A 19161-nucleotide genomic window follows, 5' to 3' on the forward strand; every position below is an offset into this window, starting at 1 on the left:
TGTCCTGGGCACTGCTGCGCATAGACGAACCCTGGCGCATCTTCGAATTTGATAAATCTTTCGAAGTAAGCGCTGAGCAAGAAGAGTGCAGAGATGAAGAGTTGGCGTTGGTGTTTTTCTTGCTGCCATGTGTGTCTGTGCTGCCCTCCGTCCTCGAGCCTGAAATCCATCAAAATAATTTTTGGTACAATTTGGATGAAATCCATCAAAATAATTTTTGGTTCAAAGTTTGAATTTGAACACTAACTATAAAATAAATATATTAATATTTGATCATAGACAATATATGTTATATGTTTACAGAACATATTTATTTTCAATTAAGAAATAACTGGTCTTTATGGAATAGGAATAAATATAAATTATAGATGAGTACAGGAGAGGAAAGAAAGATAAAGATCTCTCTCTTTACAAAGTTACTAAAGAGTATGTGCTACCGAGGGAGGAGTCGGCTGCCGTTGGCAAAAACCACCTTCCCTTGCCAATACTGCGAGAGGATTCTGCTGTTGTTTAAGTTGACTCCAGGCGGGACATTCACTATGGAAAAGCCTCAAAAGTTAGATTGAGCCAATATTCTACTCGATCTGACAGACTTTTCGTTAATTACCATCTGCGCTGTGAACGCAAAGAATCCACTGTACATTGATAGACTTGGTGCCCGGAACGGGCTTTTGCACGTTGCCCTACTTCCTGGGCAGCAGCGTAATATTTTAGATACAATTTTTGACCTGACCGGCCGTCTCCTAAAAGGACACACACAACGTTGTCTGTGCCTTAATGGTCGCTGCCAATGTGTTTGCAGAAATGCAAGAAGAGCTGCGGGTACCTTGTTGGTATTCCATTAAAAAAGTAGCAGTCTCTTCAGGCTTAGTTTTTATTTTCATATTTATCCATGATATCTCGGCACACCTTCAGCTCTTCCAGAAGAGCTATCATTTGTGAGCGTTCCAAGTTAACAATGTGCGTGGTATCCTTGGGCAGGCCTTCCACCAGTTCTTGAGATATTTTCAGTTCCAGGGTGGCACAATTCGCTGGCGTTTCGACAGACGACGTTACATTACTTACACTTTGCAGCTCGTTAACTGGGAAAGGTGGAGAAGAAAACTTCAATACGGTGCATTTGCAAGGAACTTAATGTAACCAACTTCTAAATGCTTTGCCTATCAGTTTCTGACGGATGCAGCCCGAATGTTTTTGCAGGACACGGCACATGGCCGCAGCATGCTCCTTGGGTAGGCCCAACTGTTGGATCTCCTCGCCAAATATGCTCTCCGTGCAGTTGTAGCGGGCCGCATTTATCAGCATAAAGTGAATGCAGGCTACGGCCGTCTTCCCCTCGTTAGTGAGTGTGGATGTCAATAATTTGATACCCGATTCCTAGACGAGAGAAAGAGAGAGTGAGAACGAGAGCGAGAGTGAGTCTGTAAGTGCAATATATAATATCTAACTAATACCGCAACAATCACCTCAAAAGTTCCACCACATATTCTTGTAGCCACCAGATCGCTTAATTTTTCCAAGTTCTCTATACTCAGATTGGAGAGGGTTGATATGATTTCGGCCAATACCCAATCGGGACAATCCCCTTCGCCGCAGAAACGGAATTTCTTTAAGGAGAAGATAAATTATACCATATTTAGGTGGAAAACTTCTATGGGAATATGGAAATAAGTTGAGTTTTCTAAGGCTAACTCCGTTTCCTCCTCTTCAAGACCTTCCGCCCACGCATGCTTACTCGAACCCAACGCCTACAGCCAAGTAATCCCCATCACGTTTTAAGTAAATTAGAGACTACAGAGAGGTCCAAACAGTGGGTAAGGTCTGACAACGATAAATATAGCTCGGAATACCCTAGGATATTTACTTGTTATGCTATTTTGCAATGGTTTTAAAACTGAGTTGAGTATGAAGAAATTTCGGAACATGTTTCAAACCAGATAACCATACAAAATAATGTAATCTCAGCCTTATGAGCAAAGCAAAAATAAACTCTTTAAACTGAACATTCGTAGTCTTTCTTTTAAAAGTGCTATACCCTTTGCAAGGACATGGAATCAACCACTTGAGTAAAGGAAAAGTGGCTATATTTGCATATGATTAATTTCATACGCTTGCCTGCTAATCAGCGAGCATTTGTACGACTGAGTGAGTGGCAGGAAAAAAGGGGTTAGTTCGTATGGGGGGTGGTGGGCGGTGTCATCACAGCGGCACAGAGAAGCTCGGCGCGACCCACATATAAGCCAAGTCGTTTGGGGAGTCGTTCTCAGTTTGAGTTTCAAGTGCACGTCACGTTTATCTTTGGGCAGGATTAATAAATTCCCGGGCATAGCGGAAAGAAACAAACGAGCGGCAGTTAGAAGCGTGAAAATTTATGACATTTGTTGCAACTGTCGGCCCACAGCCAGGACGAGGACAGGACGGGGCATGCCACGCTTATTAATACGCACTCGTATTTATTTAGCGACGTGTGTAACGGCTTAGAAAATGCAAACGACAAACGTTTTATAATTATTTTATGGACTTCAAAGTCGTCAGCGGGAGCAACTCATTCATCCGCCAGTGGGCGGACCAGCAGTTGGGCTTAAATCCGCAACTATATAAGCCAACGACGAGCTATTTTCCAGAGCAGTTGGCCAAGAGGATTACGAGCACCCACATCCCTCGCACGCAGCTCTTTGAATGATGCAGACCTGGCGACTCCTGTTCCTGATGCTGGCCCTTTTCAGGCAGCTGTACGCCTTGCCCACGCACTCTACCTCCGCCGACGTGGAGCTGAATACCTGCGAGCTTCAGCTGTCCAAGTACCGTAGGTTCATCCTGCAGGCCATTCTCAGCTTCGAAGATGTGTGCGACGCCTACAACGCCCGGTCGGTGAGCGGCGAGGACAGTTCCCTATCGGAGGGGGGCTGGCTCTTCCACCACTATGCCCCACCGCCCACCTCGCAGAGAGGCGAGATTTGGGCCTTCTTCAAGCTGTTGATGGCTCAGTTTAACGACGTGGAGTTCGCGTCCATCATCCGGGATGCCGTCATCGAGCGCTGCCGCATTAAGTCCCAGTTGCAGCGCGACGAGAAGCGCAATTCCGTGGTCCTCGGCAAGAAGCAGCGATTCCACTCGTGGGGTGGCAAGAGGTCACCAGAGCCACTGTTCGCTGTGCCCGATGCGGGAGTAGGCGCCGGACCCGCACCCGCAGTAGATCGCAGCTACTATTAAGCGGAGATGGAGTGAGATTGTCCCCGAGTCTTTCCGAAAATGTATGAAATGCCAATTGAAATCCTCTATATATCACTAAATGTCTAAATAAACATGAAAATTGCCAAGCGAGCATTGGGAAATTCACTCACCATTTTGTTATTTTATTAGCTATTTATTATTATCTTTTTTTTTTTTTTTGATATTTAATCGCTACGTTGAAATTGGTTGGTCGCAGAGATGAGTCCGCATTGACCAGATACTTCAGTTTTGTGTTGAATATTATAAAAAGTTACTGAATTTTAAACTCAGAGTTGTTAGTGTTAGGTGTTAGATTGTTGACACACGCTTGTTCGGGTTTGGGAAATCCTCTCCTGCTGGGGTCAGAACAAATGTATTTTATCTTGCTTGTGTTTTTTTATTATCTTATTCAGTGTGACCAGTATGACCGCGAAACTATCGATAAAATATACTGTCAGGGCCTCGTAAAAATACCAAAATATACCATTGCATCTTCAAAATATACCGTAAATATACCGTTGTCTTAAATCAGATTCCTCGATTTCGATGTTCTATTTGCTATTACTAGCTTGCAAAGACTTTCACCACTGAAACAATAATTTAATCCGATTGAAGAATCAATTTTGCTTATTATAAATACTCATTTTTATTGGATTGTATATCTTATAACCTTATATTTTACCAATTTTCTTTTCCATTTTTCATTCGAATCACGGGAGTATTGTCTTCAGTATGTAAATGAATGTAAATTATTAACAGAGACACATGTACATATGTTAACTGATATCATTGACAATTAGTGAAAGCGCGCGGAACAAAAGAGGAAAAGAAATTCTATTGTTTTCCTGAAAATTGCACAGAGCGTTGGGCAATAAGGGAACATAAGTATATATTATAAACTCGGAGTGCTTTGTGGGCAGTTCTTCTATCTTTACAACATAATTGGGTTTAGAATCCGGGTTCGACATTATCATTCATAATTCATTATTCATATACAATATAATTCTTTATCTTCATTATCGTCTAACTAATCAACTATGGATGGTGTTTTCATTGATTTTATTTCTTTTATTTCTATATATTTTCACTAGTTAAATATTAATATTTCATATTTAGTTATTAACAAGAAAACAAGGGAGCTTCACGCTGAGACATTTGTGTAAAAAAACTAAGGTATCGACAACAGGTAAAAACGTCACAAAAAATCCAAGGTTTTAAAGGTAAAATACACCAGCCACGTCAATCCTCCAAGTAACTGGACATTCGCACAGTTACAGTTCGCACAGGGTGGATTTTTAATTGTTTTTTTTCATTTTGTGTATTTTTAAATGTGTGTAAACCATTAACAGAGGCATGTTAACTGATAACATTGAATAATTTGAAAAAAAGCGCGCAAAACAAAAAAAAAACGAGAAGGGACGTGTGAGACGCTTCTTACGCGTCACAACTTTTTATACCCGGTACCCAGTACAACAACTGTACCTTAGCGGTTTTTATCATATTTTACATATACATTAGCATATCTTTTAGATCATTATTGGATCAGATTACAGATTACAGACAGAATGACGAAATTAATTGTTATTGGCTAGCCCCCACCCTTCCAGCCGCTTTTTTTTATTTTTTTCACATTCTCTCAAGCCAAACTCTGCTTCGTGACATATGTAGAAAAAATGTAATATTTGAAAAACATTTGAAAAACGAGAAGGGACGTGTGAGACGCTTCTTACTACGTACTACGTCTGCAACTTAGCGGTTATTTGTCAAATTTTACATTTTTTCTTCATCTGTCATCTACATCAACAACACTGCTCACGCCAACACGCTCCTTTAGCTATCCACCCTCCCCTAGAGACACACTTTGCAGAGTCAGGGCAGAGTCGCGGCAGAGGCAGCGGCAGAGACGTGTCAGGGGCAGAGGCCATAAACTGCGCGAAGCAGAGTGTGCTGCTATAAGCTGCGGGGTTTGGCCACTGAAAATTAATTTCTTCATTGTGGCTATAATAATGATTCAATCGGATCCCAATTTGGTCTGTTAAAAAATATGGTCATTCCCTACGGAATGGCGTTTTTAGATTTTTGTTATCTTCAAAATTGTAGATTTGGGAGGTTTTCGCCCGTTTGCGGGGGCGGAAGGGGGCGGGGCTCATTTTTGAAATACACTGGTTTCAGTGTGAGCAAAATTTGGTGGCTCTTGCTTTTATAGTCTCTGAGAACTAGCCGACAAACAAGACGGACAGACGGACAGACGGATGGACGGACAGACAGACATGGCTCAATCGACTCGGCTATTGATGCTGAACAAGAATATATATACTTTATGGGGTCGGAAACGTTTCCTTCTGTGCGTTACATACAACCGTTATTCGCACAAATACAATATACCCTATTTACTCTTCGAGTACCGGGTATAAAAACACTAAGGTACAGATGTACTACTGAGTACCGGGTATAAAAGTTGTGACGCGTAAGAAGCGTCTCACAAGTCCAACCTTGTTTTTATTTTTGAAACTTTAAACTAAATTATGACTAAGCAATAAAATTATACGTTACAATAAAATTATGTGTACCATCATGCTATACAATTTACAGATCATATCAGCCAATAGGAAAAACATGCAACGGCACCGACCAGACACACCTCTCTTTACCCACTGACACCCCAATAAGGGTTCATTATCAACAGCCTTTTAACAGATATTTAAGTAGACTGCATAGCAAAGCGGATCTCAAGTTCGGAGGATGGGGCACAGAAAACCCATAAACCTTGGATCTATGTAAATAAAGAAAAAAGTAGCTAGAGCAGCATCCGTACGGTTGGGAGGACAGCATTTGCTTATAATTATCTCATATGGTCTGCCTTTGGGCCGTTGCTGGACACGCTGAAAACAAATGTTAGCTAATCGCCTGCCCACAAATCTCAATTTGAAATCATTAAATTAACTGATAATCCAAATACTTATGCGTACATAGTATACTGTACAATATGCACTACGTAAACGACATTTGTTTAGACGGCTACGCTGGCAGCGGCGCCATCGCCTAGAGATGTCCAGGCCCAGCCATAGCCCCAGCCTCGTTTCCAGATTAGAGTTTGGAAACGTAGAAAAATTGCAATTCCTGGGATTATAAAGCCCGCATGGATCGATTATCGCACTGATTAGGTTGGAGGGTTCCACTCAATAACAAATCCAAAAGCTGGTTACCTAAGCACTAAAAAAATATTACTCTAAAAATAATACGGCTGTGGTAAGCTCCTTTTAATCTATTAAAAGCCATCCCAGAGTGATTTTTTAACCCAGAGCGAAACTGCAGTCAATTAGCCGTTCAATCAGACTGTTTGAATCCAGAGAGCCGGTGCTTCGGCGCATCTATGTATGTATGTATGTACATATGTATGTATGTATGTATGTACTCATCATTAGAAACAGTGCCTACAACGTATTTAAATTAACTATGGTATTTCCAGACTTCTAAGACCCCTTTCGGCCATCTGGGTTTGGCTCGCAAACATTTAATGAAATTTGTAATTAATTAACATTTCTCGATTCCCATCTGCCTCCATAAAGTAAATAAAATGTTGAAAAAAGTAGGCCATCATACATACTTTAGCACTGATAACAAAGGCAGGCTGATTAAACCCTGCCCAAAGATTCATGAGCAACGACAGGAAGCACAGGGGGGTTCCAAATTCTGTCATTGAACTTAACATTGGAGAAGAGGAAGAAAACACGAATGGGAGGGTAGAAGGGAGATGGAGAAGATAATTGGCAACTGATATGCTAGTGTGTCGCGCGACTGAACGCAGAACAACAATGGAGCTTGGAGATCAGCACACAATCTCCTCCGCTCTTAATCATACCCCCATTCGTTCCTCAAAAGTTCCTGAAAATACATTTTTTCTGTTCGTGTGCCATTCGACACGCCTGGAAAGAGCAGCGCTGGAAAACGAAGGCACTGATTGGTGAGGGGAGAAGGAAAACAAGATCCGCTAGTCCGAAAATTATGTTACGCCCATGCCCAAGCCGTCAGGTGGCGATGCGTACGGTGCTAAAATACAGATATGTACATACATATGTACATATGTATGTATCTGGAAATTAAGAAACGAAAATAAACTAAACTAAATATTGTGCTTTGGTTTTTAAGTCTTTATGATATCTTTAAGGTTTAAAGACAAGTCTTAAGTAATTACTTGATTATAATCAAAGCGCACATATGTAAATACAATACGTACATACATATATACATATGTACATACATTTATATGTACATTGTATGTATTTACGTACATTTACATATGTAAATATGTAGTTATTTTATGCACATATTTATGTACTTCATTTGATACATTTTCTTTTAGATCCTAATGCTAATATTTGTCTACGTTTCTCCTTATATCTCGATCTAATTAATTATACGATAATTTTATAAATCAAATTTTCATTGACGTCAAAAGTCCGATGAAAATTACAGAATTTCATTGAGTATGTAACATTTTTTTTCATTTCGGAGATAAACCCATTGACCTATAAATCGCAGAGATACGATCTTTGATCTTTTCTTTATGGAATGCTTATTTGTTTGCAAATATAACAAAAAGGTTAGGGTGGTAAATTTTCAACATTTTCTTGTTGAAAATTTTAAAGAATTTTTGCTGTTGCACTTTTTATACCCGGTACTCGAAGAGTAAATAGGGTATATTGTATTTGTGTACAAAATTTGATGTTTGTAACGCAGAGAAGGAAACGTTTCCGACCCCATAAAGCATATATATTCTCGATCAGCTTCAATAGCCAAGTCTATATGGCCATGTCTGTCTGTCCGTCTTTCTGTCCGTCCGTCTTGTTGAGCGTCTGGATCTCAGAGACTATTAAAGTCAGAGGCACCAAATTTTGCATATGCTCACACTGTTACAAGTGTATTTCAAAATTTTTATTCCGCCACGCCCCCGCACATAGTGAACAACTGCTTTTCCTTCAATTTTGAAGATACACAAAACTAAAAAATGCCTTTCCTTAGGGAAGGATCATGTCTTTCATATCACCGAATGGGGATTAGATTGGATTATTATTATAGCCAGAATGAAGAAAATCATTTGCAGTGGCTACCCCCACCCCACCCCGTCCATTAGCATCTTTTATTTTTTGCACATTCTCACATCCCACACTCTTCTTCGTGCAGTGTATAACTCTAGGGAAGGGGGCGAGCTAATAGAGCGTGTTGTCGTGAGAAGTGATATAGATGTACTTAGATGACATACATACATATGTAACGAGAAGGGACGTGTGAGACGCTTCTTACGCGTCACAACTTTTATACCCGGCACTCAGTACTACATCTGCACTTTAGCGGTTATTTGTCCAATTTTAAATTTTTTCTTCATCTGTCATCTACATCAACAACACTACTCATGCCAACACGCTCCTTTAGCTCGCCACCCTCCCCTATAGACACACACTGCAGAGTCGCGGCAGAGTCAGCGGCAGAGGAAGCGGCAGAGGCAGCGGCAGAGGCAGCGGCAGAGGCAGAGGCAGTGACGTGTCAGGGGCCAGGCCATAAACAGCGCGAAGCAGATTGTGAATGCTGCGGGACGGGGTGGGTTTGGCTACTGCAAATTAATTTCTTCATTGTGGCTATAATAATGATCCAATTGGATCCCAATTCGGTGATCTGATAGATATGGTCATTCCCTACGGAATGGCGTTTTTAGTTTTCTGCTATCTTCAAAATTGTAGATTTGGGAGGTTTTCGCCCTTTTGCGGAGGCGGAAGGGGGCGTGGCTCATTTTTGAAATACACTTGTAACAGTGTGAGCATACAGAAGTCTGGATGCAAAATTTTGTGGCTCTAGCTCTTATAGTCTCTGAGTACTAGGCGCTCATCAGGACAGACAGACGGACAGACGGACAGACAGACAGACAGACAGAGACTCGGCTATTGATGCTGATCAAGAATATATATACTTTATGGGGTCGGAAACGTTTCCTTCTGTGCGTTACATACAACCGTTATGTGCACAAATACAATATACCCTATTTACTCTTCGAGTACCGGGTATAAAAAGTGTGTAAAATGTAAGGTACAGAAATACTACTGAGCACCGGTATACACATACTCACACGTCCTTTCTCGTTTTTTTTTATACCCGGTACTCGAAGAGTAAATAGGGTATATTGTATTTGTGCACAAAGTGAATGTATGTAACGCACAGAAGGAAACGTCTCCGACCCCATAAAGTATATATATTCTTGATCAGCATCAATAGCCGAGTCGATTGAGCCATGTCTGTCTGTCCGTCCGTCTGTCCGTCTGTCCGTCCGTCCGTCTGTCCGTCCGTCTTGTTGAGCGCCTGGATCTCAGAGACCATAAAAGCTAGAGCCACCAAATTTTGCATCCATACTTCTGTGTGCTCACACTGTTACAAGTGTATTTCAAAAAAGAGCCACGCCCCCTTCCGCCTCCGCAAAGTGGCGAAAACCTCCCAAATCTACAATTTTGAAGATAGCAGAAAACTAAAAACGCCATTCCGTAGGGAATGACCATATCTATCAGATCACCGAATTGGGATCCAATTGGATCATTATTATAGCCACAATGAAGAAATTTTCAGTGGCCAAACCCACCCCGTCCAGCAGCTTATACCAGCACACTAGCCGTCTGCCGCTGGCTCTGCCGCTGGCTCTGCCGCTGGCTCTGCCGCTGGCTCTGCCTCTGCCGTGAGTCTGCAGTGTGTGGGTCTAGGGAAGGGGGGCGAGCTAAAGGAGCGTGTTGGTGTGAGAAGTGTTGTAGATGTAGATGACAGATGAAGAAAAAATTTAAAATTTGACAAATAACCGCTAATGTACAGATGTAGTACTGAGTGCCGGGTATAAAAGTTGTGACGCGTAAGAAGCGTCTCACACGTCCCTTCTCGTTGTTTTTGATTTTGGTAATTTTTCTTGTTTAGCTCGTTTAGTTGTGTTTAGCTCTAATTTTCCTCGATTATTAGCCTAACACCTATCTTTCCTGCATGTTCGCGACCAGTTCGGTTACAAGCGCAGCGCATGTTAAAGCTGATAAATGCATCTATAATGTGGTTTTACTTGGTGGTTTTAGCTTACCGTCTGGGAAATATTAAGCTTTGAAATGCAAAAATGTTGATTTTGATTTTAAAAAAATGTCTACTTTAAAAACTCGGGAGAAGTCGAGAAAATAGTATATCAAACTGACTAAAACAATACTCAAACGAGGAGGAACGTTGTGAGACGCGTCTTAAGCCGCGTCACAACTCTTATACCCGGTACTCAGTACTACATCTGCAACTTAGCGGTTATTTGTCAAATTTTACATTTTCTCTTCATCTGTCATCTACATCAACAACACTACTCACGCCAACACGCTCCTTTAGCTCGCCACCCTCCCCTAGAGACACACACTGTAGAGTCAGGGCAGAGGCAGCGGCAGAGTCGTGGCAGAGGATGAGTCAGAGACGTGTCAGGGGAAGAGGCCTCTGCCACTGCGCGAAGCAGAGTGTGAATGAGAGAATGTGTAAAAGCAACAAAAGCTGCTGGACAGGGTGGGTTTAGCCACTGCAACTTAATTTCTTCATTGTGGCCATAATAATGATCCAATCGGATCCCAATTTGGTGATCAGATAGATATGGTCATTCCCTACGGAATGGCGTTTTTAGTTTTCTTTTATCTTTAAAATTTGGGATTTGGGAGGTTTTCGCCCTTTTGCGGGGGCGGAAGAGGGCGTGGCTCATTTTTGAAATACACTTGTAACAGTGTGAGCATACAGAAGTCTGGATGCAAAATTTGGTGGCTCTAGCTTTTATGGTCTCTGAGATCCAGGCGCTCAACAAGACGGACGGACAGACGGACAGACGGACAGACAGACATGGCTCAATCGACTCGGCTATTGATGCTGATCAAGAATATATATACTTTATGGGGTCGGAGACGTTTCCTTCTGTGCGTTACATACAACCGTTATGTGCACAAATACAATATACCCTATTTACTCTTCGAGTACCGGGTATAAAAATATTTCCTAATTTTCTAATGGCTTCAAAAATGTAATGTACATTCTATTTCTGGTGTTCGTTCGGCAAACAATTGGCTATTGATGCTGATCAAGAATATATATACTTTATGGGGTCGGAAACGTTTCCTTCTGTGCGTTACATACAACCGTTATTCGCACAAATACAATATACCCTATTTACTCTTCGAGTACCGGGTATAAAAACGCCATTCCGTAGGGAATGGCCATATCTATCAGATCACCAAATTGGGATACGATTGGATCATTATTATAGCCACAATGAAGAAATTAATTTTCAGTGGCCAAACCCACCCCGTCCCGCAGCATTCACACTCTGCTTCACGCTGTTTATGGCCTCTCCCCCTGACACGACTCTGCCTATGCCTCTGTCTCTGCCGCGACTCTGCAGTGTGTGTCTTTAGCGGAGGGTGGCGAGCTAAAGGAGCGTGTTGGCGTGAGCAGTGTTGTTGATGTAGATGACAGATGAAGAAAAAATGTAAAATTTGACAAATAACCGCTAAGTTGCAGTTGTAGTACTGAGTGCCGGGTATAAAGGTTGTGACGCGTAAGAAGCGTCTCACACGTCCCTTCTCGTTAGTTTTCTGCTAGATTTGGGAGGTTTTCGCCCTTTTGCGGAGGCGGAAGGGGGCGTGGCTCATTTTTGAAATACACTTGTAACAGTGTGAGCATACAGAAGTATGGATGCAACATTTGGTGGCTCTAGCTCTTATAGTCTCTGAGTACTAGGCGCTCATCAGGACGGACAGACGGACAGACAGACATAGACTCGGCTATTGATGCTGATCAAGAATATATATACTCTATGGGGTCGGAAACGTTTCCAACATTTTTTTTATTATACCCGGTACTCGAAGAGTAAATAGGGTATATTGTATTTTTGCGAATAACGGTTGTATGTAACGCACAGAGGGAATCGCTTCCGACCCCATAAAGTATATATATTCTTGATCAGCATCAATAGCCGAGTCGATTGAGCCATGTCTGTCCGTCCGTCCGTCTGTCCGTCTGCCTGTCCGTCCGTCCGTCTTGTTTGTCGGCTAGTTCTCAGAGACTATAAGAGCTAGACCCACCAAATTTTGCATCCAGACTGCTGTATGCTCACACTGAAACCAGTGTATTTAAAAAATCCCAAACAATTTTGAAGATAAAAGAAAACTAAAAACGCCATTCCGTAGGGAATGACCATATCTATCAGTTCACCTAATTGATCCGATTGGATCATTATTATAGCCACAATGAAGAAATTAATTTTCAGTGGCCAAACCCCGCAGCTTATAGCAGCACACTCTGCTTCGCGCAGTTTATGGCCTCTGCCCCTGACACGTCTCTGCCGCTGCCTCTGCTGCGACTCTGCCCTGACTCTGCAAAGTGTGTCTCTAGGGGAGGGTGGCGAGCTAAAGGAGCGTGTTGACAGATGAAGAAAAAATGTAAAATTTGACAAATAACCGCTAAGTTGCATATGTAGTATTGAGTGCCGGGTATAAAAGCTGTGACGCGTATGAAGCGTCTCACACGACCCTACTCGTTTTTGTTTTATTCTATGGCTGTTCATATGTATATTTAATAATTTTTAATTACATAAAAACGATTTAAAAAAATAAATAAAATGTTCAAATGTGTGCAAATATATTTCATTAGGTGAGAGAAAAACAGCTAATTATATCATCACTACCTTAGAAATTATAGCAAATACCTGATTAAGGCGCCAGCACCCGAGCCAAACATGAAAATCAAATACATTAGCCACAGTACACACTGGACTTACTCTACTCAAGTTGGTCTGGCAAACAGATGTTGATAAGTGCCATTCTCTGCCAGTCACTGGTATATTGGTTTGGCGATTAACATGGAAACAATGAAGAGGTCTTACTATTTTTAGGGTTTTGGGGAGTCCTCAATTAGGGGCCTACTATCAGCTATCAGCGCAGACACGCGATATCAGACATTGCGTCGATGTGCGTTGGGTCTGGCCATACAGCCGTCGTCTGGCGATGTCAATGGAACTATTGCCGGGACCACTATCTGAAGCAGCATGTGAAAACGTGATCAGCTCACTGGCCTGCTGTTTGCTCGATGGGTTTCTACGAGTATGTACGATTACATACTGAATCGCATAATTAAGTTTGTTTTAATGCTGATCATTGATCACAGATGACCGCCAATCGCCGATGCCCGATCGTAATACTTAGTTTCAATGGAAAATTACGCGATCAGATCCGTTACGTTACGATCCGAAGCAAAGCGAATAACACGCAACAAAAATAAAACTGTGCGCAGATCGACTAAGACTGTTCAAAAAATCACTCTTGCCAGAAACTGGCATGGGAACTTCACTATTAATGTCTGGTATCTATCCCTAGGTTTATTTATAGTCAAACCTTTTAGCGATTTTTCCGTTTCCGTTGCGGAAGAACTACGCTGATATGAAATCTTTGCCAAACAGAAATTTCTGTCGTTTTTCTTTTCGCTGCTTTCAATCGGCGATCACGCTACGATCATGTGCTCTAGGTCAGTTACGGCATTGCCAACACGCTCCTGATCTCTTCCCAAAAATAAACCAGTTCTATATTTATAATATAGTTTATGCTGCGCAGTTTATCAGCAAAATCGCTTGTCGACTGTCTGGGGGGATTCTCAGTATGCATTGATAAGGTGAACAAATCGTATAAGTCGCGCGCCCCATTTCTAAAATTAGATTTTCCCAAGAGGTTTTTTCAAACTAGTCTGAAAGCTCTTTTATGACTATAACTCTACTCGACAAAATCGAACAATTTTGTTTCCTCAAGGAACAAAATTTTCAGATAGATTTTGGGCATTAACATTTTTTAATGAATTATGGTTCTTTTTTTCAAAGCAGAACTTCTTTTTAATAATTTAAAAAAAAATGGTGTTTTTGCTAGCGTGTTCAATTTGATAGCTTAAGTATCTTTGATTTGGTTGAAAAGAACCATTGCCATTCTGAAAAGCTATTTTGTGCAGCTAAAAATTGGACCAAAAAACTTAGTTGTTTTAGTTTACCCTCTGGGAATTAAAAGGCTTTCAAATGCAAAACTAATGATTTTAAGAAAAAGTCGAAATAAGATGATATTCTGGGTTCTTTATTTGTTCATTCGACGTCGCAAAATTTCGTAAAAATACAGAACAAAATTCATAACTTTTGCACTTCAAAGCCTAATATTTCCCAGACGGTAAGCTAAAACGACATACTGTTTGGTTTAATACAGAAACAACCAGATGTAATATATATAAGTTATCTGAAAAAAATAAGAGCTATCTCTAAAAAATGACTTACAAACAATAACTACTTAAATAATAATAGTTAATAGTTCATAATAGTTTTTACAATTCTTGAAAAAACGAGAAGGGACATGTGAGACGCTTCTTACGCGTCACAACTTTTATACCCGGCACTCAGTACTACAACTGCAACTTAGCGGTTATTTGTCAAATTTTACATTTTTTCTTCATCTGTCATCTACATCAACAACACTGCTCACGCCAACACGCTCCTTTGGCTCGCCACCCTCCCCTAGAGACACACACTGCAGAGTCGCGGCAGAGGCAGAGGCATAGGCAGAGACGTGTCAGGGGCAGAGGCCATAAACTGCGCGAAGCAGAGTGTGCTGCTATAAGCTGCGGGGTTTGGCCACTGAAAATTAATTTCTTCATTGTGGCTATAATAATGATCCAATCGGATCAATTTGGTGAACTGATAGATATGGTCATTCCGTACGGAATGGCGTTTTTAGTTTTCTGCTATCTTCAAAATTGTAGATTTGGGAGGTTTTCGCCCTTTTGCGGAGGCGGAAGGGGGCGTGGCTCATTTTTGAAATACACTTGTAACAGTGTGAGCATACAGAAGTCTGGATGCAAAATTTGGTGGCTCTAGCTCTTATAGTCTCTGAGTACTAGGCGCTCATCAGGACGGACAGACAGACATGGCTCTATCGACTCGTCTATTGATGCTGATCAGGAATATATTTACTTTATGGGGTCGGAAACGTTTCCTTCTGTGCGTTACATACAACCGTTATTCGCACAAATACAATATACCCTATGTACTCTTCGAGTACCGGGTATACAAATTTGCCACAGCAAAAAAATATCATCAGACCCTATCGTGCTGGGTAGTGTAACCAAGCGCCAGCTAGCCAATAAATTCCTGACTGATACTGAGATATATGTATGTACATATTCCCTGTCGATGTCATCATCCTTTTCACGACTCAGGTAAATGGTCATTTTATCTATTAGATGTGTACATATGTACATACATATGTATATGTATGTATACATGTATGTACATGCTTCCATGTATGTATGTACATACATATGTATGTATGTGTTTGTATGAATGGCTATGGCAAGATAGTGAAAAGGCGGAGTGAAAGGGCGGAGACAAGACTGCAATTCATAAATTTAAATTTGTAAATTGTCCACCGAGCAAAGCACATCCGCTCAAATCCGCTCGAAAGCATACGTACATATGTATATGTACATGTAATTATGCCTCAATTTGCCTCAAACAGATGTACATACATATGTACATATGAAAATATGGAAATAGCTACAGGAATAAACAAGGTACAAGTATGCATACAAACATCCATATGTATGCACGAGAGTGCATGGAGAAGCAGCTACTAGATTTGCCAGAGGCCCAAAAGCAAGGCCCACGCAATGCCAGCAAATTCGAGTGTGCATCCAAAGAGAGAAGAGAAGAGATCGAGCAGTGCAGTACGCGATGCAAGGGGAGGAACGATGCCAACCATGAATAATGGTGAAGACAGGAATGGAAATTTCGAGGAATACAGGCGAAGGAAAACGGGAGAGCGAATGGAGAGCTCTCTGACTCTTCAGAGACTCCAGCCGACGCAGTGCAGCGAACCACTCTAGTAACTACTTTTTGTTCAAGCAGGGATGAGATCTATGAGAAACCGGCTTCCACCTAGCCAGCCGGCTCTTCCTCCTCAACTGATGTGCATATGTACATATGTATGTATGTAAGTATCTTTGTGTATATGTACATACCCATCCAGAAGACCCCCCTTTAAGCGAACCTCTACACGAACCTCTGCAGAATGAGACTTTTTAACGCTCGAAAGACAATAAGCGTGAAAACCCTTCACATCCATATGTAGGTGCATAATCATGCAGCTCACTTTGAGGTTGGGGTGGATATCATTCATTGTGAGAGGAGCATTCAACAACAATAAGACCGCCATGAGCGAATGTTATCGGGGCACGCACACCACGCACACCACGCACACACACACACACACACACTAACACAGGCAGCAAGACCAAAGATAAACACACTCAGATACACTTTCTTTGCCATAGAAGGTGTCCAAAAACCCAGCGATAAGAGGACCGAGTTCCAAAACCAGTCTGCATTTTTGTGTAGAGTGGGTTGCATTCAGATTCCAGGGGTTTCCGTCGCCTCGGCTAGTTTTGATGAGGGTACGAAAAATATCATGTGGGTTGACAATGGTCCAAAGGCATTCCATTTGCTCTGCATAGATTTAAAATAGTAAGATCATAAGAAATTTAGTTTAAAAGGCCCATTAAAGGGTGTTGCAAATGGTTGTCATGAGGGCTTACCTTAAACATAACACGGAAACGGATATGTGTTGGTATTGTATATTAAATATGCAATAAAAATCAAGACCCGTCGATTACTCGATAAAAGACATGTTTCTTATGCAAGACGCTAGTCAGTTGGACAGTTGATGGAGATCTGATCTGGACTCCTCAACCACGTTAATAATATAAAGGTTAAAATTAAGATCAACACCTGTGACAAGAAACGAAGTCCAAAAAGTGGGATGGGTTGGGATTGAGCGGCTGTTCTAATGCGATCTGATCATGTCTCAAGGGCCTGACAGCGAGCAACGTTTGTCAGTTTGAGAGCGAGTAGTGGCGCCTAAACTAATCTAATCCAAAGCTAAACAGAATCACCAATACCAATGCATAAAAAAACTCTACGAGTATACATATCAACAAAATGCAATAGAAATGTGCGCGCCACGTCGATCAGCGACGAACGTGAATGCCAAGAGAGCGCGGCGAGGCTCTCTCTATCTCTCTCTGGAACGCTCTGGCAATGTACAGTGGGTGAATTTACTATTTTGTCACTCAAACAAAATCAAAATATGCGTCTTATTCCATGAGTTGTCGAATAATATGCTCTTGTAACTTGTGCTTGACGAGTTACTACTTAAGTAATAATCTCCTCCTGTTCTTGACATTCAAATGGTAACAAACAAATATATAAATAATGTATTAAGTCGTGTGGCGAGATGTTTTTGCGCGCCTTATTTTAACCCACTGTGCTATGGGCGTACAAGTCTTGACGGCAAGTTGCACCAACAAAACATTCATTCGTTTTCTCAGCTTCAAACGGAACGGAACGGGACCGCGTTTGTTGTTTTTCTCCATGTCGTTCGTTTGTTCGTGAAAACTAAAAATAAGTTACTAACAGAACGGCAGGGACTATAAAAAGCGCCGGCGAATAAATCAGAAAAGGCCGGAAAGTCCGTCCACTACGATAAGTTCCTGACACACAGAAATCTCAAGAATATTTTCATAAATTCGGTTGAAAATCTTCTAAATTAAAATTTCGTTGTCTGACGCCGTCATCGTCCGTGAAGAGCGCGCGTGATGCACAAATTAAAAAACATGTATTAAAAGTGCACAAGAAAAGAGAGTGAAGAAAAGTTCCTTAGCAGCAGGAAAGAGAAGGAGAATACGGAAAGAGCGAGACTTCAATAGCAATTAACGGTTAGTTCCATCCACCAGTATTCAACCGACACCAAACCAATGCAAATTGAGAATAATGACACTACACGACAAAATCAAACTTTTTTGATTATATTTGGAGCATTAACATTTTTTAATGAATTGTTGTGTTTTATTCGATGCAGAACTATTTTTAGAAGATTTTTTTAAAACTGGTATATTTTGTTAATGTTTTTTTACAGAGGAAGCGGTTTTTATCTTAGATCTGGTTGTAAAGACCATTGCCATTCTGAAAAGCTAATTGATGCAGCTAAAAACTAAACAAAAGCACTTTGTTGTTTTGCCTTACCGTCTGGGAAATATTAAGCTTTGAAATGCAAACATTTTGAGTTTTGTGGGTGTTTTTTTTTAACGAAAGTTTGACTTTAAGAAGTCAGGATTCTTTATTTGTTTATGTATAGATTCCGTGTCCACTCGTAGGTTCATTCGGTGTCGTTTGGTGTACTGCTCATCAAAATGTATGGAGAGACGCCTTATAATGGAAAAATCCAAAACAGGCACGTTTTGGAGGGTTGCGTGCCCAACTGTAAGAGTATTTCTGGTATTTCAAAAAAATCCTATACCATATCGGTATTAAATGGAAACTTAAGGCTTTCGAGGCCTGGACAACCACTTTCAGCTCAGCCGACTCTCCATACATTTTTAAGAGCAATACCTTAAAGGACTCCAAATAAACGCACATGCACACAACGGTACAATAAAGGATACATGATACAATGTTTTTCGACTCTTAGTGAGTTTTAAAAGTCAAAATTTCGCGCAAAAATTATCATTTGATGAGGTAAGCTACCACACACTGTTTGGGTAGACTTTATAGATGCATTTATCAGCTTTTTAGATTGACAGAGTTTATTACAACCAGATGTACAATATTAAAGTTATGTGAAAAGAAAGAAGAGCTAACTCTAAAAACTTTACAAAAAAAACCAGTTTTAAAAAACGTTTAAACAAAAAATTCTGCTAATGAGAAAAAATATATCATATGGCCATTTCTAATCCCCGTACTTTTCAGAAAAAGTTGGTTTGGTTCCGTGGCGGAAAATGATGTCGGGTAGTGTATAGTATTGAAATTTTTAAATCTAAAAAAACTATATCAAA

At 40.9% G+C, this 19161-nt stretch overlaps 2 protein-coding genes across 3 annotated transcripts; one reads left to right on the forward strand and one right to left on the reverse strand.

Moving 5' to 3' along the window:
• Window positions 1-341: 341 nt before the first annotated feature.
• On the reverse strand, window positions 342-3363 carry LOC117894251 (COMM domain-containing protein 4). Of its 2 annotated transcripts, none has more exons than XM_034801204.1 (4): window positions 3345-3363; window positions 1467-1607; window positions 1146-1377; window positions 342-1082 (listed from the first exon to the last, which is right to left on the reverse strand). In XM_034801204.1, exons 1-4 carry the CDS (start codon window positions 3345-3347, stop codon window positions 868-870), a joined length of 591 nt encoding a protein of 196 aa, XP_034657095.1. In that variant the 5' UTR covers window positions 3348-3363; the 3' UTR covers window positions 342-867. The 2 variants fall into 2 exon arrangements, with proteins under 2 accessions (XP_034657095.1, XP_034657096.1); XM_034801205.1 differs by lacking the exon at window positions 3345-3363 and adding an exon at window positions 2781-2872.
• LOC117894253 (leucokinin) lies at window positions 2182-3329 on the forward strand. The gene has a single exon (XM_034801206.1). The coding sequence runs from the start codon at window positions 2680-2682 to the stop codon at window positions 3211-3213; it is 534 nt and encodes a 177-aa protein (XP_034657097.1). The 5' UTR covers window positions 2182-2679; the 3' UTR covers window positions 3214-3329.
• Window positions 3364-19161: the final 15798 nt, after the last annotated feature.

Source organism: Drosophila subobscura, chromosome J (assembly GCF_008121235.1).
Source record: "Drosophila subobscura isolate 14011-0131.10 chromosome J, UCBerk_Dsub_1.0, whole genome shotgun sequence".
Taxonomy (NCBI): Eukaryota; Metazoa; Arthropoda; class Insecta; order Diptera; family Drosophilidae; genus Drosophila; species Drosophila subobscura.